The sequence below is a fragment of the Rhineura floridana genome, chromosome 17 (genome assembly GCF_030035675.1).
Source record: "Rhineura floridana isolate rRhiFlo1 chromosome 17, rRhiFlo1.hap2, whole genome shotgun sequence".
NCBI lineage: Eukaryota > Metazoa > Chordata > Lepidosauria > Squamata > Rhineuridae > Rhineura > Rhineura floridana.
The window spans coordinates 22,766,281-22,786,943 of NC_084496.1; the positions used below are offsets into that span (position 1 = coordinate 22,766,281).

Below are 20,663 nucleotides of genomic sequence, written 5' to 3' on the forward strand. Positions count from 1 at the left end.
AACTGAAAAATCTCCCACAATGGCTTACAAAATATTAATAAAAATAATAAACAAGACACTCCCTGCTTGCGTGCTTACAATCAAAAGGACATGACAGGAAGGGGGGGAAAGGTATCGTCTTCTTCGGCCTTTCCTGAACCTGGTACCTTCCAGATGTTTTCCTGGCTGGGGCTAACGGGGTTGTTGTTGTTGTTTATACCCTGCCCTTCCTCCCAGTAGCCCAGAGTGGCAAACAAAAACACTATAAAGCTTCATAAAAACAGACATTAAAATACATTGAAACAAAACATCTTGAAAACCATCTTGAAAAACATCTTTAAAAGCAATTCCAACATCTGCGTTCAAAACATCTGGGGGCAGCACCAGGCTGGGGAAAGGCTGGTCTCCTCCACTTGGTAGTAATTCTCCATGGCCTCAGGACAAGGGAGAAAGGCTTTTGCTATCACCAGTTTCCTTTCCCCCATTCCTTTTCCCTGGAGATGCTGGAGGTCCAACTTGGAGCCTTTGGTATCCAGAGCAGGGGCTCCAACACTGCGCTATGGGGCTCTCCCCATATGCAATATCATTAAGTGCTGAACTCCATTTGGCAAGCCAGACTGAAATGAAAGAGTGGACGAGCAATGAGATAGCAATGCCAAGGGCAGAGTGCGCCTCCGTGCAGTTAGGAAGACCCAAAGAAACCCACACCCTACTGAGCTCTTGCATGTGCGCACATACACACACACACACACACACACACACACACACACACACACAGAGGATAGCCACACAACCCTCTCTGTCCACCTTGGCATTGAGTTTACTTCCCCCCTCCCTCCTGCCACCCAAATCAGTGGTGTCTTGAGCTGCCAGGGGAAAAAATACTTGGTGGGGAGGGACACTGATCAGGCCCTGGGCCAGGAATTATCTATCCCTCGTTTATTGTATCTTGCACCTTTCCTCCTAGACAGGATTATTGCCAAACAGGGTCCAAACGATCAGCAATGTTATAAAGCAATAAAATAATTTATTTAAGATAGAAGAATATGGGGCATTTATGATGGTTTTTAAATTGTCCTGTTTACTTTAGCTGGGCAGGCAGGCAAGCAAGCAACCTCACAGGACTATTATGTGAAGAAGCATCAGCATCTCTTCCCCAACAAACAGTATGCCTTTTGAGCCCCCTCCTCTCCCAACCTCCGTGGGCTATCTTCTGGCCATCCAGCTGCAAGTTTTGTACATCTTTCTCCTTTGCTGGCTAATTTCAAGGTTTCCACCAAGTTCCTTCTCTCCAGTCCAAACCCAACCCAGAGGGGGTGCACATTCAGTAGCTAGCAGCCACCAGGCACCAAGGCCATAAGCAATGATCTTCAACTTGTACTAAGCTTTGTAAAAGCCTAGAGATCACATCCCAATAAAATTGCATCCCCTACAGCATTGATCTGTTTCTGATGTTTGTCTCCCCTTGCAGTGCATTCACCAGCTCTGTGCGTCATCAATGCCGACTCCATCACTATCCCTCTGGGTTGTTCCCCAGTCTCGCAGTCCAACTTCCACGTACAGTTTTCTGTGACTACCATCAGTCCTGCAGGAAGACCTCCAAAAGCATTTGGTATGAGATGTATTACTTGTGTAGGTTTGCATTCTGCACTTATTGCGACATGCCAGAAATATGACCAAGAGCCAAATTCCATGTTAATTTTATTCATGCAGTAAATTGTCAGGTGAATCTGTCAATTTTGGATCTCTGTCAGCTTCTTACTTTCCTCTCTTAAGTTAGGTTCTCTACATCGGCACATCAATTTGTGTGCTGTTGTTTTTAAAAGCTCCTCATAAAAATGTGTCGGCATATTAGTGAGAATTTCTCCTAATATACATATTTTGTATGTTATCTTCACTAATATATGCATTTGTATGCACACTTCCCCCTAGTATATGCATTTTTGCATCACATCACTTGGCTGGAAAACTGAATGGCAAAATTCAGAGGATTGGGAATGTCAAAAGATGGCTCTGTTTCGATTTGTGTATTATTTTGGAAAGTGCAGATTTGGTAGGTTCACCTTTATATGCGAACTGGATTTCTCCCCCATGCAGTGTATTTTGTTTAGTGCTGTGCCAAAACATGTCCTCCGATTTTTCAAAATTTTCTTCTCCTGTGAAAAAGACTTCTGTTTTCCTTCCTCATTATTTATTTAATTTATTTAATTTATTGATTTGTATACCACTTCACAACTGGTAAGAAGCCTCTAAGCGGTTTAATTAAAAAAAATCAAACCAAATCACACATTTAAAACAATACAAAACATTTAAAAGAAACCATCTTGAACGTTACCATCTTAACGTAAACGTTAAACGTCATAAAAACCAAATTACACGTTTAAAACAATACAAAACATTTTTAAAAATCTTAAACTTCAGTATGACCTAAAATAACATATTAAATCGCAATCACTACTAACAGATTAAAGCACAAATATACCAGGAAGACAAGACCCACCCATGAAACACACGAGTGTGTGTGTACCGGTAGCAGCAGCATCCTCAAGGAGCTTTGTAATTTCTTTATAATTCTGGTGATTGTGGGGTTCAGCTTACCTTATCATTGCAAGGTGGCTGAGGGTGACATTTTTTCCAGCACTCTGTAGCCTCCCAGGCTGCCTACACTTCCTGATCTGGAAAATGGGAGGAGTTACATAATGGCATCTTCCCATGGGTTTTAACTGAAGCGTGGGAAACTGGGAGGGCTGGCTACCAAGCCCATGAGACTGGTGCATTCCCTGACCTTGTTGTTAGAGGAAGTCCTTCCTTTTTATCTTCTTTACAAAATATTTCCACAACAATTATTTCTTGAAAAGTAAAATGACTTTACTACTTAAAAATAGCAATGAACAGCTGTTAGGCACCTGGTAGGCAGCTTTTTGGCTTCCCCTTCTTAGAGGAAAGCACAGCTGAGGATGCCTTGGGGTTTTCAGGAAGTGCGGGCACCCAGGGAGGCTGCAGGTCGCTGAAGAGATGGTTTGTAGTATGATAGAAGGGACACTCGCAAACACCTCTTGGCCACCTCGAAAGTAAGGAAATCACAAGAAAACCTGCCAGCTGGGTTTCATTGACATGTTCTCCCCCTTCTGACCATTTTCGAATGCAGCTTCAGTTCTCCTTAACTGATGGAGAAAATGTTGGCACAGCACTCGTTTTGTCACAGCGTGCTGAAGCTGGGGATAGGCTTTCCTCCGGTGCAGCTTGGCTTGGAAGGTGGGATTAGAGTTACAGCGTCAGGATGGGAGGTGCTTTGGTTGGAGAACTGGATCCTGTTGGCTGCAGCTCAAAGCAAGCGATGTCTGGGGCTGGATGGAACCAGATGGCGAGGACAAATAGCTGAGTGAAGGAGATGAAGAAGCGTGACAACTGCAGAAGATCAGATCACATACGAAGCTGCCTTATATGGAGTCAGACTCATTGAGCCACCTTTTGTACCTTGATAAGGGATGGGGAAGGACCCGGGAAAGCTGCTGCCAGTCGGAGATGGAACACAGGAAGCTGCCTTGCACTGAGTCAGACCATTACTTCATCTAGCTCAGTACTGTCTACACCGACTGGCAGCAGCTGTCTAGGGTTTCAGGCAGGTCATCTTCCTCAGCCCTACCTTGAGATGCCGCTGGGGGTTGAACCTGGGACCTTCCATACGCAAGGCAGGTGGACCGTCTCTTCAGTTGCACACCTCCCTACTCCCTAGATCAATTTTCTTGTTTGCCATTTTGGGGGTGAAAGACAATGGTGAAGGCTGTTCCCCACAGATGTGGTGGGTAGACTACTACACCTGGAGTGGGGGTTCACAGATCTGCCTTGGGCCTTGCAGCAAAAGAGAAGGGTAAGCACAGTCCATGGAGTGAAGAAAATCCAACTGAATTTAGTTACTTATCTATAATGCACATGAAAACAGCCCTGCCAGATCAGGCTAGTGGCCCATCTAGTCCAGCTCTCCATTCTCAGGGTGGCCTGATGTTGAATGTAGTGAGTGGGTAGGTTCGTATCGGGAGAGGCGTTCCGCCAGGTACTGTGGTCCCGCACCATGTAAGGCTTTATAAGTCAAAACTAGCACTTTGAATCTAGCCCGGAAACAAATAGGCAGTCAGTGCAAACGCGCCAGAACAGGTGTAATATGCGCGGACCGCCTGGTCTTCGTCAGCAGTCTGGCTGCAGTGTTTTGCACTAACTGAAGTTTCCGGACTGTCTTCAAAGGCAGCCCCACGTAGAGCGCATTGCAGTAATCCAGTCTAGAGGTTACCAGAGCGTGCACAACTGAGGCGAGGTCATCGCTTTCCAGATAGGGACGTAGCTGGGCTACCAACCGAAGGTGGTAGAACGCATTCCGTGCCACCGAGGCCACCTGCTAACAATATACAGTATACAATATACAGTCTTTAAAAACTCAAAGCAAGTAAAATAACGACTAAATGCAGCAGTAAACAGCCAAAAAACACCAAGCACATGAAAAAGCACGAAAACCCTACAGAAACTCAGAACCAGCGAATAACCAATAACGGAGCCAACAAAACTGTAGGATTGACATCATTTCAGACCAAATGCTTTTCTGTAGGCCAGGATTTGGACTGCTGCCCAAGCCTGCCTAGTATCTGGTCCTGGTGAGTTTACCAGGAAGAAGTGGAGAAGAATATCTTTGGTTCACCTTTTAATGCAAACCGACCAAATCTGTACTTCCCAAACCAATACAGGAACTGAAACACGTCTCTCCCTCAAAATTCACACTTCTGTAAATGTTGCGGTACAGTTCTCCCACCACAGAATGTGTATGACAATGCATATCTTACTGAAAAGTGCACACAAAAATGCATATGTTACTGAAAATAATGTACAAAGACGCATAGATTGGGGTAAATGTGCATACAAACGTGTACGAATTCTCGTGCAGACTGTAATTTTTTTGGGGGGGGGAATCACAGACATGTGGAAATTGAAAGAAACTGAAGATTGGAAAGATGAGGAACAGAGTGAAAGTGAAATTGACAGATTTGTCCATCCCTATGATCAGGGAGGGTGTTCCACAATGCTGGTACCACCTCTGAAATGGTGAACATCTGCTGAACCTCAGTTGTTGGAGGCACCCAAAGCAAGGCTTCTCGTGCTGAACAGATATTGTACATATGGAAGAAGATAATCTCTTGGGTGTCTTTAATAGGCAAAAAAACCTCTTGCAGTTTAAGAATGTGCCTATAGCCAACAGATATTTCTACCAAACTTTAAGAAGCAGGGAAATTGGGCAGCTATAGTGAATGCACCAGGGGAACAGGAGACCTGACCTCCTCTCTGAGATATTGTACTGCCCTACAAATTTGTAAAACTGCAAAAAACTTGGATTGGTCTTTCACAGTCCAATTCACTTCACAGTCCACTCCACCTGGGTAACTTGGAAGAATTTGGTAACATGCGCCTCTGGGCATATGATGAGTGGAGGCAATACCTGCCATCTCCAAAGATGGAGAATTACATTTTTGTATGTTTGTTGGTGTTCTCACTTTGCCTCTTTCCTGTGCTACTGCTGTTTCTACAGATAATGTAACCTAGAAAATTATATTTCTCTCATTATTCATCCTAGAAATCTGTATCAAATTTATTTTTATTAATTTCAAAGCCTTTTTATTGGTCAATGTCATATGATGATGACGACAGCCTTTTGTGTTTCAAACTGGAGTTTATGTTCTATTTCTATGTTGAGTGCATTAACAGTTGAATCTGAAACTGCAGTTGGATGTAAAATCAGACTGATTACAATCTGTTGCTATTTAAGCAATGAATCTAGTTACTGGAAAAAGACAAACTTGGATTGCCCAGGATGCATGTTTTCAGCCAGCTATGCTTAAACCACTTCACTTAAGGAAAGGTGGTCATGGTCAATTAAAAACATAGAACATACCTAGAAATTTGCTAGAATATATTTCACCTCCCACTGCATGGAGTGGGGGGCAGCTATCCTTGCAAGGTCTCCCCTGTACAGTGGTTTGTTTTTTCGGAGAATGGCCCAGTTCTTCTGTTGCAAAAAGATGAGCCAATGTTGATGTGCAAAACCCTCTTTCCTCATTTCCAGAGCCTTCAGAAACTCCTAACTTGGGATACTGCCCGCTCAGCATGGAAGATATTCAGGTGATTTTGGCCTTTGCACCTCTTGCTCAGCATGTGGATTTTCCTGCTGGACCAGATGTTGCTGACATTAACACCTGTCCTGGTAAGCATAATGATTTTTGTTCCAACTGCTTTATCAATCAAAAATTCATCCAGTGGACCATGGGTTCTAGTAATAAGAATCAGTGGATTGCATAACATCAGATTTTTGTTTGTTTAAAACCATTTGTTATTGCAGTGGAAACACAGACAGAGGCTGCCTCTGATAGATAAATGATCTGACAAAATATAGCATAGAGGTTGCCAGTGTGGTGGCCATGGGTGCAGAGGGGCCCTTGAGGTCTTCCCCCTGGTGCCCATGATTCCCCTAAGCCCCACACACACACTGTCCCCTTTGGTCATGAGGTGGTGAGAGTGGTTACCCTTTTCCTCCCTTGAAAAGTTCATAGAACTGAAGGAGGAAGTTGGAAGAGTGCCACTCTTTCTCACTTCCTCTTTCTGCTCTGTGCACTTTGCAAGACTCAGATTAATTCTACTGGATCCAACTTTTACTCAGTCTCCTTGGAAAAGTTTTTTCTGTCTCTTGGGAGTAGGGACTGATTTGGGGGGGGGAGATGTGACCAGAGGTGGTGGTGCTGATGGCACTCACTCAAAAATCCAGATGTGTCCTGGGCCTCGAAAGGTTGGTGCCCCCTAGCACAGATTGTAAAAAAGGACAACCTAGGTTGTACAACGTTAAACTCAGTACTACATCCTTGACAGTTTTTTTGGGGGCGGGGAGGGATGGAAGGGTTACATGGCTGTACTTTTTCAGTATGCTGTTTTTTTACTCATAGGTGAAGTGGAGGTTGACAGGAGACCTGAAACCCCACCTGTCCATTCTGAGCAAGCAGACAAGCTACCAGGTGGGTGTGTTGTTGCTTTGTAATCTTCTGTTTCAGCGCTGAGACCTGGCAATGCAGCTAGGGAATTTCAGAGCAGGAGTGGCTAACCTGCGGCCAGGGGCGTAGTTCAGGTCTCGGGGGGTCTTAGACCCTTTACTTTTTTGGGAGCAGAGTCCCAGCAGGGTCTCTATGTCTTCAGCATCCTGAGACAATCAGCATGAAAGGGGAGTGTGTTAGCCACTGAGTAGAGTCTTTTAACATGCTCCTTTGTCCTTTCCTGCTGATTGGAGCCAATCAGAGTGAAAGGAGGTGAGTCAGCCATTGAGAAGGCTCTTCTCAGCAGCTAACACTCTCCCCTTTCATGCTTATTGGCCCCTGTTGTTGTGGGAGAAGGCATTAAGAAGGATCTCATTCTCAACCCATTAGCAAAAAAGGGGGCATGGCTGTGACTAACATGACGGGACCCTGCACTTCTGAATTAGCCACTCTACTACTGCCTATGGCTCTCCAGATGTTGCTGGACTCCAGCTCCCATCATCCCCAGCCAGTATGGCTACTGAACAGGAATGATGGGAGTTGGAGTCCAACAGCATCTAGTGGGCCTCAGGTTCCCTCTCCCATTTTCAAGGATAGCCTCCAAAAATGTCATTACTCACATCCAGAGCTTGGAAAAGTTACTTTTTTGAACTACAACTCCCATCAGCCCCAGCCAGCATGGCCACTGGATTGGGCTGATGGGAGTTGTAGTTCAAAAAAAGTAACTTTTCCAAGCTCTGCAACATCAAAACCCACACCCTCCTAAACCTGAGAGGCAAAAGCCCAAAGGAGTGCAGAGAAACATCCACACCTGAGGGTTTTTGTGTTGGGTCATTCAGTGTTCCAGAAAGTCTGGTTTTCCACATTTTAGGCAGAAAAAAGGATGGGTGGAAGGAAGATAAAACAAAAGCTGATTGCAAAAAGGTGATAAAAGAGCTGCAGTTCTCAGAGTTTCCTGGGAAGAGGGATTGATTGTTAAACCACCACTCTGGGGATTGCAGCTGTGTGAGGGAAACAAGGGTCTCCTCTCAACATCCTTAACACACTTCAGTTCCCAGGATTCTTTGGGGGAAGTCACAGGTGTTGAAGTGAAATCATTGTGCTTTAAATGCATGATGTGGATATGGCTGATCATTCTCCCACATCACTGAAATATAATTTAAGAGTGTGTGGACATTTTGGAAATGGCACGTTATCCTTTCTCCATTCTTTATTTCTTGTAGACCACGCCGAAGCTTTTTGCAGGAGGCTAAAAAGCCACTTCAGGGACGCATGCAGATTTGTGCCAATGGAGCGAGAGGTCTCCCTGGACCATCTTTACATCGAAAGTGGCATGGTGCAGTGCCCCACAGAAAGCAGAAATACCGGGAGAAGTGCCGAACTGCGGCCCTGCGACCCCAGAGAGAAAGGGAAGGCCACTGTGGAGAGGAGCCAGCTCTTTCAGCTGCCATGGAAGAACAACTCGAGAACCAAAATCGTCCTCATCTTCGGAAAAGCAGGAATGGGGAAAAGCCTGTTGGTCCAAAAGATCTGCCGAGACTGGTCCGATGGCAACTTGCCCGAATATGACTTCATCTTCCGGTTTGATTGCCGGAAGCTGAGCCTTCTCCTTGAAGATCGCTACAGCCTCAAACACCTGCTGTTTGAGCTCTCTGATGGATTCCGAGAGGGTAATGACGAAGTCTACAAGTACATATTGCAGTGCCCGGAGAAGGCCCTTCTTGTTTTTGATGGCTTTGAAGAGCTGAAGGATCAAGATGGCTTTACAGCTTGCTCAGACAGCCCACCCTACAGGGAGCCCTTGGGCATTGGAGCAATCTTGGCCGCCATCTTCCAGAAGAAGGTTCTCAACGGTTGCACTTTGTTACTAACAGCACGGCCCAAGGACAAGCTGCACCAGTATTTATCCAGGATGGATGCAGTCCTGGAAGTGGTGGGATTCTCCATGCAGCAAGCTGAGTTGTTCCTCACTCGATATTTTGAAGGATCCCCCTGCTATGGAGAGGCGGTGGATTTAATAAAGAACTGTCCTTATCTCTTCAGCCATTGTTACAATCCTGACCTGTGTCGGTTCATTTGTGAAACTGTCTGTGAAATGGGAGATGAAGAACTACCTTCTACTCTTACCAGCCTCTTTGTCAAGTTCCTGCTCCAAAAGCTGGCTCATTCGGCAAAGAAAGGAGCTCCCCAGAGGCACCGGAATATTGCTGGTTTAGCCCAGGTGGCCTGGTCTTTTGGACAAAATCACCAAAATGCACTCACGAGCTATCAGTTCCCTTCCACAGAAGTGATGGAGTTTGCTCTGAACTATGGACTAGTGGTACCCTTCACATTCCCAGAAAATTCAAGCAGCGGAAAACAGGAGTGTGGGTATGTCTTCTCCAGCTTTGTGGTCCAAAATTTCCTAATTGCACTGCATCTGGTACTGGCCAAAGAGATCAAGGACAAGATACTCACCAAATATCTTCGGTTGCTCACCAAGTCAAAGAAGTTTCTCTCCTCGTGGGACCTGGTACCTCGTTTCTTGTCTGGCTTATTGTTTTTGAGGGAAAGTCTAAGCTCCTCTTTCCATTTTGGAGAGGAAGGGGACCTGGACATTGAGAAAATGGTCACCAAGAAGCAGAAAAGTCTCTCGAAATACATCCGAAAACTCAAGATAAGGGATTTCGGTCCAGACAAGTTGCTTGAGCTTCTCCACTGTGTCCATGAAACAGGAGACCAGTATCTTTTGAAGCACTTGGCACTAGAAGTCAGATCTGATCTCTCTTTCTTGGGTTTTCCTCTCACCCCTTCCAATGTCTATGTCCTCCACTCTGTCTTAAGAAGATCCACAAGGGAGTTTGCTTTAGATTTGAGAGGAAGCACCATAAACTCAGAAGGCCTCAGACAGCTGGTCATTCTGAAGAATGTTACATCGTTCAGGTTTGTTGGTTTTTTTTCGGGATCTTGAGACTCAGCAATGGTCAGGCTCCAGGACACTGGGCTCCAGGACATTGGGCCCTTGGGGGGGGGGCAGCTGGCTTTTAGTCCAGGTGTGCCAGAAGCAAGTATGTAGCCCAAAGAGGCAGGAGTCAAGATCCAAGGCAGCAACAGGGGTTCAGAGGGGCCAAAGGCAAGTGCACCATCAAAACAAGGTTGAGACTGAATTTTGGAGTAATTTGCATAGGATAACCTGCATCTGAAAATTCTCACTTTGCATCAGAAAATTTTCTGATGCCCTAGAACAGCGCTTCCCAAACTTTTTGCTTCACAGACCACTTGAAAACTGTGGAGGGTATTGGCGGAACACTTCATGAGTTTTCTGCCTGTTGTAGTGATTGTAATGCAGTCTGCTAGATGCTAATTGATTTTTAACTGTACTTTTATCACTTCTTTTATTTCTTTTATACTGTATCTTATTGTACTACAATTTGAAATCCACAGAATTGTAATACAATCTGAGGAATATATGGCTTTATTGGGTATTTATGTATTGTAAATCGCTTTGATGGGTTTTTCGTAATGAATAGCAGTATATAAATATCTTATAAATAAATAAAAGAAGCAGTAAACACAATTAAAAATCAATATGAATATTTAATATAATAGACATCCTGTCTCCTGTCTTGAACCACAAATCCATGAACATGCTGTGGACCACAGTTTGGGAACTCCTGGCCTAGAGAGTGATCTAACTTAGCATGTTTATTTTACTTGTGTTTAGCAAAGAAAGCATTAAAAAGTATGTTGGGTTCTATTCAACTAAATCCTACTCAGAGTAGACTCATTGCAATTAATGAACCTACTTAGTCATGTCTATTCATTTTGATGGGTCTACTCTGAGCAGGACTAGCACTGAATACCACCCATTTTTTCCAATACGCTACAAGTATTTGGCCTGAAGTATTTGAGAGATGGGTAGGAATTAAAGCAAACCTATTGTGGCTTAAATGTTATACTGTGCAGAAAATTTTATTGGAATAGTTGTGGAAATGTAGGGACCCTCCAGACGTTTTTTAATATTTATTTTATTTTTATGTTGTTTAACTACATTTATATACCGCTTGACTGGTAACAAAGCCTCTAAGCACTTTTATTGTGTCCATTCATGATGATTTCTGCTCTTGATGGCAGTGGGGCAGTTAATTCTGTAATATTTGCACCTGCAAACGTTTCAGGTCCGTCATACTGCTTCATTAGCATGCCATCCATGGATCATCATTTCCTGATGAAATCTTGAAACTTTTCATTCCACCAAAGTTCCTGTTGCAAAATGACAGCAGTAGCTGCATTGCGTGTCTGTGGATTCTGGTTTGAAGGAGCACACTCTACCCTGGATATAATCACACTGAGACTCTGGATTTAGGACAATAAGAAACTTGACATTTACTGTAAACCGCCCAGAGAGCTTCGGCTATGGGGCGGTATATAAGTACAATCAATCAATCAATCAATCAATAAAAGCAGGGGGTTCCAAGCTGTGGAGCGTGAACCCCCAGTGGTCTGTGAGCTTCATTCAGGTGGTCCACAGCATGCCTGCATGAAGTCTTCATTTTGATTTTGAATTGTATTTTTCTTGCTTCCTTTATTGCTTACAATTTCGTTTGTTGTATTACAGTTTGAATTCTATGGAATGCAAATTGTAATACTATAAAGTGCAATTTAAGCAACAGAAAAAGCAAGAAAAGTGCAAATAAAAATCATACAGCATCTAGCACAGCGCATTACAATTGCTATGAGAGGCAGAAAAAACATTAAGTTTTTAAGACCTTGAACCATTTTCAAGTGGTCCAAGGGACGGGAAAGTTTGGGAACCACTGCATTATGAGAAATACATACTTGATAGAAAAGATCGTAGTTCTAGCTAATTAGAGTTGGAGATGCAAACAGCCATGATGAAGAAGACGGAGACAAGCAGGAAATGAGGTCAGCGACCCTAAAAGTATCAGCACAGTCAGGAAGTTTCAGCACTTTGGACAGCTCCTTTAAAGGCCAGCCTGCCTGGTTTCAGCACCTTGGACAGCTCCTTAAAAGTTCAGGCTAGCCAGTTTCAGCGCCTTGGACAGCTCATTGAAAGTTCAGGCTAAAACCCAGAAAGGATTCAATTGCCCCATTGACATGGAGCCACCAGAGCGTAGTGCAAATAATTTACATTGCGGGGGGGGGAACAGAAGCTTCTGCTGTTATGCTACTTGCACATACTTCATGTTGATGCCATATACTGATACTCCTTTGGGGTTCCCCCCCTGCAAACAAGCATGGTTTAGCACAGCAATCACAGCCTCAACCTAAAAGCTTAAACAAGCATATAAATGAAATTATGATGGTGTGATACAACTTGCTTGCACTGGGGGGGAAGGGGGAATCGGGGATGGCAGGAACACGGGCAGTGGAGTGGGCGAAGTCAATGTGTAGATGCAATGTGCGGGTATTGGGGAAGCATCACAGTGGGATGGTGTGTGGACGCTCCAGTATGCATCTGCTTCAAATGCCCTTTTAATGGGCCAAAGACATGTTGCTGCATACGTCTGTATTGAAACAAAAGTCTGGATAGGCCCTCAAAGACAATAGTGTGTACTTTCCTTGCATCGTTTAAATCTGGGGTTGGTGGGAGGGGGCAGGAAACAAAGGTACTGAAAACTGTTGACACACTAAATAAATGTTAGCAACCCGAAGAACTGTGCATGGTGTGCTGGCTGCCGTACTTGCTAGGGATAATGACCAGATTAATTACAACCTTGAGACTACCAAGCCTTGCCTAAGATAGTGTTGCAGTTGGCCTCCATTCATTGAGTTGCACCCAGCGTTAGTCATACTCAGACTCATTGGGCTGTGTTCAACTAACTTTTACTCAGAGTAGGCCCAGTGAAATTAATGGCCATGAGTAACTTTGGCAAATACAACCCATTAAAATCAATGGGGTTGATTGACTTGTGTCCACTGATTTCAGTATGGCTTAAGCCACATTCACACCATACATTTATTCCACTACAATTCCAAGAGTCGGGACCGTGAAACAACTCTGAGGATTGTACTTCTGTGAGGAGAATGAGGGTCTCCTAACAACTCTCAGCACCCTTCACAAACTACCCTTCCCAGGATTCTTTAGGGGGAAAACCACAACTGTTTCAAGTGGAATAATAGTGGAATAAATGTTTGATGCAATTTGTTGTTCTACTGAATGGAAAAAAATGGAAAATCCTCTGCAGAGAAATATAGCAGAGGAAAATGTCCTGCTGCACTTCACTGGTAGTAGCAGAGGCTTTTCTGGACCGGTGGCCTCTTTGGAGGCCATCAGCAAGCCTGAGACCCACATTCCCTTCTGGGAGACCTTCCAGGGGCCAGAGGTGGGTGGGGCCAGGAGCAAAAGTGGGCACAGCAACTACTGTGACTTTTACCTTTGTGCAGTCTGCAAGTTTCTACACAACCCTTCCATCTGGGTGAACGAGAAGCATTGTCAGAGTTCAAGGACACATCGTAGTCAGGCAGTGCTTGGAGAGACCTAGTTTGGTGTAACGAAGTTCACTGAATTAGTTCAAAAAATCTCTGGCCTAGACCTGAAAGTAGTGCCCATAATGACCAGGTGGACAGAACTTTGAATGATTTCTAGTTCATCTTCAACTTCATTCTCTTACATGTGTTCCTGAGTCTCGTGGGGCCTTTAAGTTTAAAGATCATAATTGTTGGGGGAAATAAATTAAACAGCTCACATCCCACTGTGCACGTGTTTTGATGTTTTCTCCTTCATCTTAAGCATGCTTTCTACGTCAGGACAGCAGCTTGTAACAGTCTGAATGCTGGGGAAAAATGGCTGATAAATGTGAATTTGACTGCGAACTGAATGGGAACCAAACTAATTTGTTTTGTAAAGGAGCAAACATGAATTGGTTCCTTTTAGGACAGGTTGAACTTGGACTAGAACCAGTTCCTTCTCAACATGAACTTGCCAAGCTCTGGCATAAGCACTCAGTGAGGGTTGGAACTGAGGCCCAGGAAGGATGTGGCCTGGAGAGAATCTGAGGTCCAGGTGGAGAGGCTTGCAGGGCCACACTTCCACCAGCCTCCGGAGCCTGAGCTTTCCCATGCCTGGCACAGACTCATCAGCCTCTGTGTGGCTGTGTTGCTCTTCTGTAGGGCATCTCTCAGCGATGCTGTCCAGCTCTGGAGACACTTGTGGGAAGCCCAAGAAGGAGAGCAGCTGCAGTCAGCCATGGAGAAATTCATTGTCGTTCCATTCAAAGCAAAGACAATGAAGGACATTGATGATCTCTCTGCTCTTGTCCACACGCAGGAGCAACTCTCCAAGAGGTATGAGTTTATGTCAGCATAACCATGGTTGTTAATGACTGAATGCCATAGTGTACTTATATTCTACAGCAGAGCTTGGAAAAGTTACTTTTTTTGAACTACAACTCCCATCAGCCCCAGCCAGCATGGCCACTGGATTGGGCTGATGGGAGTTGTAGTCCAAAAAAGTAACTTTTCCAAGCTCTGTTCTACAGGTCCATCTAAATTAGGCCCCATCTGTGCTAATCATTTACAGCAGCATCATACCACTTTAAGCAGTCATGGCTTCCATCAAAGAATCCTGGGAACTGTCATTTGGGGAGGATGCTGTTCCGCTCAAAGGCTACAGTTCCCAGAGTGGTGTAACAGTCAGTCCCTCTTCCCATGGACCTCTGAGAACTGTCGCTCTGTGTCTCCTTAATAACTCTCAGGACCCTTCACAAACTGCAGTTCCCAGGATTCACCGATGGAAGCCATGCCTGCTTAAAGTAGTATAACACTGCTTTAAAAATATAGTGCAAATGGAGCCTTTGTTTCCCTAGCGCAAGGGTGAGAGCCCTCAGTAGATGCCTGATAGCGCTAACCCTTGGTTCTAGCCCTGACTACCTGGGGATCATATGCAGAAGGGCAGGCTGGCAATCCTGTTATAAATAAATAAATAAAAGAGAAAACTGACATAGGGATGGGTGGAGGAAAAATCAATTCAGTTTGCATTTAATTGCAAACCTGCCAAATTTGCACTTTCTGAAACAATATGCAACTAAAACGCAGCTATCCTTTGAAATTCCCACTTTTCCAAATTCTACAACCGTGTACGGAAATGCACGCACTGGGGTAAAGTGTGTCTGCAAAGGCTCGTATTAATGAAAATGGCATACAAAAGTGCATTAAGTTAGGGGAAATTGTTTTGGAGAAATGTGTGCATCAGGCAAGATTGCATGCAAACATAAGAACATAAGAAGAGCCTGCTGGATCAGGCCAGTGGCCCATCTAGTCCAGCATCCTGTTCTCACAGTGGCCAACCAGGTGCCCGGGGGAAGCCCGCAAGCAGGACCCGAGTGCAAGAACACTCTCCCCTCCTGAGGCTTCCGGCAACTGGTCTTCAGAAACATACTGCCTCTGACTAGGGTGGCACAGCACAGCCATCACGGCTAGTAGCCATTGATAGCCCTGTCCTCCATGAATTGGTCTAATCTTCTTTTAAAGCCATCCAAGCTGGTGGCCATTCCTGCGTCTTGTGGGAGCAAATGCCAGAGTTTGACTATGCGCTGAGTGAAGAAATACTTCCTTCTGTCTGTCCTGAATCTTCCAACATTCAGGTTCTTTGAATGTCCACGAGTTCTAGTATTATGAGAGAGGGAGAAGAACTTTTCTCTATCCACTTTTTCAATGCCATGCATAATTTTATACACTTATACAACATATGTATAATACAAGAAATCTGCAGTAAAGTGCAGATGAACTCTCATGAGGACCGTTTTTTTAAGAAGAAAATCACCAACTGATATGGAAATGTGGAGAACTGAATTTAAGAATGGAAAAATGAGATTTGCCCATCCCAACACATGGATAACCCCCGTCATTCCCAGGGTTGCTGCTCTTACAGCCGTGGAAATATCTGTGGAGTCTGTTGCAGACTTCATCCCAGTGACCTTCTGTAGCCAATAAAATACCCTCCAAAGGAGGATGGGGTTGGCTCTTGGGTAGCTGCAACTGTCTGGATCTCCAAGAGGCCCGATTTAAAAGCTGGATGAAATGAGTACTGCTCTTTTCTGCCATTTTCTTCTCTTTCAAAAAAAAAATAAAAAATCATTTCCCTAACCAAATGATTATTATTATTTGTTTAGCAAGGTGGATTCAGCTGGCAGCAACACCCGCCTCATTCCGGCTGTCACAGAGCTTAGACAACTAGAATTCACGTAAGTGAGGATTTTTAAAGGGATCTTTTAAATAGACATCTTGGCAGCTACTAGCAAAAAGTGGAACACCCATGTACTAAGGCAGTATATCTCATAGTACCAGATTAAATGACAGGAGAGGGCAGTTGTCTTCAAGCTCTGCATCTGAGCCTTCTCTGAGACATTTGGCTCAGCCATGGATGGCTGAGACAGAATGCAAGCCTTGATATAAATTTGTTCCAAACCAGCAACACAGCTCTTTAAAATCCCCAGCAATTACTCCTCAATTTACGAGATCACTTTTTCTGAACGGGTGTTTCTTTACCCATGGAACGAGAAGAGAGGGCCATAGATCAGGGGTAGAGTATTTGTTTTGCATGCAGAAGGCTCAGTCGCCGGCATCTCCAGATAGGGTTGGGAATGACCCCTGCCAAAAAACTGAAGCTAAGCAGGGTCAGTTGTGGTCAGTGCCTGGATGGGAGACCACCTGGGAACCATATGTAAGCCGCCTTGGGTTTCAATCATGAAAAGAAAGGCGGAGTAGACATGTGATAAATAAATAAATAACTCAGAGAGCTGCTGACAGTTCATGTAAACAACACTGAATTTAAGATGGACCAATGATCTGACTCCCGTGTTCCAAACCTTTCCTCATAAGGGAGTTGCTCCAGACTCACAATCATTTGAAGAAGGGCTGTCTCTCAGTGGTGGAGCATCTGCTTTGCATGCAGAAGGTCCCAGGTTGAATCCCCAATATCTCCAAGGAGGGCTCAGTGACAACTCGGTCTATAAACCTGGAGAGCCACCGCCAGTCAGGCTACACAAGTGTTCTTCAACCTTGGGTCCCCAGATGTTGTCAGACTACAACTTCCATCAACTCCAGCCAGCTTAGCCAATGAAAAGGGGTGATGGGAGTTGTAGTCCAAGAATGTCAGGGGACCCAAGGTTGAAGAACAGTGATGTAGACAATGCTCATCTAGAGAGACCAACGGTCTGACTTGGAACATGTCGGCTCCCTATGTGTCTGCATGAACCTTCCATGGGTGCTGTTTCCTCTTCTCTCACCCCCTCCCAGTTCGTGACTGACGATGGGCCATAACTCAGTCCCTCTTGCAACACGACTGAGAAAACAAGCATTTGTCTGTGCTTTGAAACATCTTGGGGAGCAGGGAATGCCTACAGTTGATTTCTCCCCCTTTTCTTTGCAGATTGGGGCCTGCCTGCAGCTTGAAGGGCCTCCAGAAGTTGGTGGGACTCCTGGTTGCGTTTCCAGCTCTTCAACATCTAGAGTAAGCGGCCTGGGGCAAGGGGGTGCTGTGCCTTTGGGGCAACACCAGTTAAAGCAGACGAGAATGAATATACTGGGATGCTGGGAGGTACATGTGAGTCCATGTCCTGGTTGTGGGCTTCCCGTAGTCATCTGTTTGGCAACGGCAACTGTGAGAAGGAGGGTGGTAGATGAGATGGACTCTCTACAGAGAAACTAGGGATGTCAGAGGAGTCTGACAAAGACAGTAACAGGATTGGAAATTGTGGATGTTTGCTTAATCTTCCCATATTCGGAATGAAAATTAATCCGGCAAATACAGTCGGCATTTGCTGTTGTTTTTGCTTTCAGTCTGCAAATGATACGTAATTCATTATGTCCCCTCCCCAACCCACGTGCAGCATGTAGATAAGAATTCCACTAAAGTCAGATGTAAAATCGGATTTTGCATAAGTTCTCATAGTCTCCATTTTTGCGGAGCTACCACATTTGCTCCAGACTCCAGTGGCTTTCTCCCGACACCGAATTAAAAAAATATATCTTGGAATTCTTAACCATTTCTACTCACACAGCACAGCAGTAACTTATATACATCTCTCCCTCTCTCTTTCCCTTCCATTCTCTCTCTCTGTCCCTCCCTCTCTCCCCACATCTCTCTCCCTTCCTCTGCTGGAATAATCCAAGGGGGAAAGGACTGGACCAAGCCAAGCCTAGCCTCTCTGTTTCTGGGTTCCTGGGGGGGGGGAATCACCAATCTGCTAATTCCATTAGGAGAAATTGCTTGCAAAAATGTGTTTATTAGGAGAAATTCGCACTAAAATCCGGAAGAATTTCCATAAGAATTCTAAAAAACAAAATAATTGCAAATTGCTGCAGAAACCTGGGAAGCTGAATCTAAGATTAGAAAAATGAGAAACAAAATGGACAGATCCTTCCATCCCTAGTGCTAGGATACACTTTCTTTAACTTGCAGGGACTTCTAAGTTGATCTATGAAATGCAATATATTCTTTTCAAAAAGGTGGCGCAGAGTGGTAAGCGGCGGTAATGCAGCCGAAGCTGTGCTCACGGCCGGAGTTCGATTCCAACGGAAGGAGGAAGTCGAATCTCCGGTAAAAGGGGTCAAGGTCCACTCAGCCTTCCATCCATCCGTGGTTGGTAAAATGAGTACCCAGCATACGCTGGGAGGTAAAGAAAGGCCGGGGAAGGAACTGGCAACCCCACCCCATATATATGGTCTGCCTAGTAAATGTCACAAGACGTCACCCTAAGAGTCGGAAACACCTTTACCTTTACCTTTAGAGCTGGAAAAGGTTGCAGGAAAGGGAAATCCACATGATCAAGGAGAGGGAAGGCTAAAACAATTCCAGAGGCACAGCAGTGCTAGTCTGTTGTGTCAAAATCAACAGATTCTTGTAGCACTTTATAGACTAATAGATTTGTTATGGCATCAGCTTTTGTGGATGAGTGTCTAGGTGGACTTGGGTCCACCAAAGCTTACCTTAGGTCAGCTATCCCCAAACTGGTGCCCTCCAGATGTTGCTTGTTTAATTAATTTAACAATATTTATAGACCACTTAATCAAAAATATATCTCTACTTGGCTTACATAAAACAGTATAAGATATTTATATGAAAACAGGGAAAAATCAATTGACAAGTAGCCATATTGAGTTTATTTATTTATTATTTTATTTATACCCCGCCCTTCCTCCCAGCAGCAGCCCAGGGCGGCAAACAGAAATACTAAAAACACTTTAAAGCATCATAAAAAGACCTTAAAATACATTAAAACAAAACAACGTTAAAAACATTTTTAAAAAAACAACTTTAAAAACATCTTTTTTTAAAAAAAAAAAGGTTAAAAACGTATTAAAAGACATATTAAAAGCAATTCTAACACAGATTCAGAGTTGTATTCGGTGCTAGTCCTACTCAGGGTAGATCCATTAAAATTATGGAAAATTCGTTAATTTCAGTGGGACTACTCCGAGTAAAACTAGCATTGGATGCAACTCGATAAAATTATCAAATATATATATCACCCCTGACCATTGGACACATTGGCTGGGACTGAGGGGAGTTGGCATTGAAAACATCTGATGGGCATAATCCAGTTGGTGAATTTCAGGGTTGTAGGGAAAAAAACAAAATAGATCTCAAAGGCCTGAAGTCGTGCCCACCCCTCTATTAAGGAACCCTTGCAGTCATTCTGGCCCCATTGGCCCTTTCCTGTCCAGTGTCCCCCCCATATCACAGCCCCCCTCAATATCACAATACTATTTTCCTATCATTTTATGCAGCTTGGATTCTCCCAATGAAAATGAAATTGGAGATGAAGGAGTGACGAGCCTCAGCAGTGTCCTTCGGCAATTGACCTCCCTGGAAACGTTGAAGTAAGTTGCCGAGCTTAAGATGGCCAATTTCAGTCTGAAAATGGAAATGGACTGCCTTCAAGTTAATCCTCACTTATGGTGACCCTACGAATAGGGTTTTCATGGTAAGCGGTATTCCGAGGTGGTTTCCCATGGCCTCCCTCTGAGGCTGAGAGGCAGTGACTGGCCCAAGGGCACCCAGTGAGCTTCATGACTATGTGGGGATTCAAACCCTGGTCTCCCATGTCATAGTCCAACACCTTAACCACTACACCAAAGGTATTTACTGGGGATGTGCTAGAAATCTGCCCAATTTGGATTTGGTACTGAATCTACCATTAATTTGATTATTCCCTATTGCCGATTGGATTTATGTAGTGATTTTTTGTGGCTATCTTGAGAAATGGATTTTTTTTTTAAAAAATCCATGTCTAAAATATTTATATTAAGGGTTGGTTTAAATAGGAATATAGGAAGCTGCCTCATACAAAGTCAAATCATTGGTCCACTAGCTCAGCATTGCCTACACAGACTGGCAGCGGCTGCTTTCAAGGTCTCTTGCATTTGATGGGCTTCAACCAGCCAATTAAAAAACAAGCCCGGTGGGGCAGGTGCCCAGAGATCTTACGGAAAGCCCGACAGCAGCAGGCTCCAAACTGTCCAATCAGCTCCTGGCCCAAAGGATGGGGGTCAAAGAAGGGGCTAGCTAGACCTTCAAACCTGCTCTTTTCTCCTTTTGTATTATAGAGACAGTAGTAGTAGTAAGCTGCTGTATGCAGAATCAGACCATTGGCCCACCTAGTTCAGTACTGCCAACAC

The 20,663-nt window shown here is 44.4% G+C and overlaps 1 protein-coding gene across 5 annotated transcripts in view; it reads left to right on the forward strand.

Annotated features, from left to right (window-relative positions):
- CIITA (class II major histocompatibility complex transactivator) overlaps positions 1 to 20,663 on the forward strand; it is a 58,065-nt gene that overhangs the window by 24,568 nt on the left and 12,834 nt on the right. For all 5 annotated transcript variants that reach the window (XM_061600023.1, XM_061600026.1, XM_061600024.1 and 2 more), the window contains exons 7-14: positions 1,451 to 1,591; positions 6,086 to 6,223; positions 6,957 to 7,025; positions 8,264 to 9,962; positions 14,154 to 14,327; positions 16,154 to 16,225; positions 17,413 to 17,493; positions 19,773 to 19,865. In XM_061600023.1, coding sequence (XP_061456007.1) covers positions 1,451 to 1,591; positions 6,086 to 6,223; positions 6,957 to 7,025; positions 8,264 to 9,962; positions 14,154 to 14,327; positions 16,154 to 16,225; positions 17,413 to 17,493; positions 19,773 to 19,865 — 2,467 coding nt within the window. The remainder of the gene's footprint in view (positions 1 to 1,450; positions 1,592 to 6,085; positions 6,224 to 6,956; positions 7,026 to 8,263; positions 9,963 to 14,153; positions 14,328 to 16,153; positions 16,226 to 17,412; positions 17,494 to 19,772; positions 19,866 to 20,663) is intronic.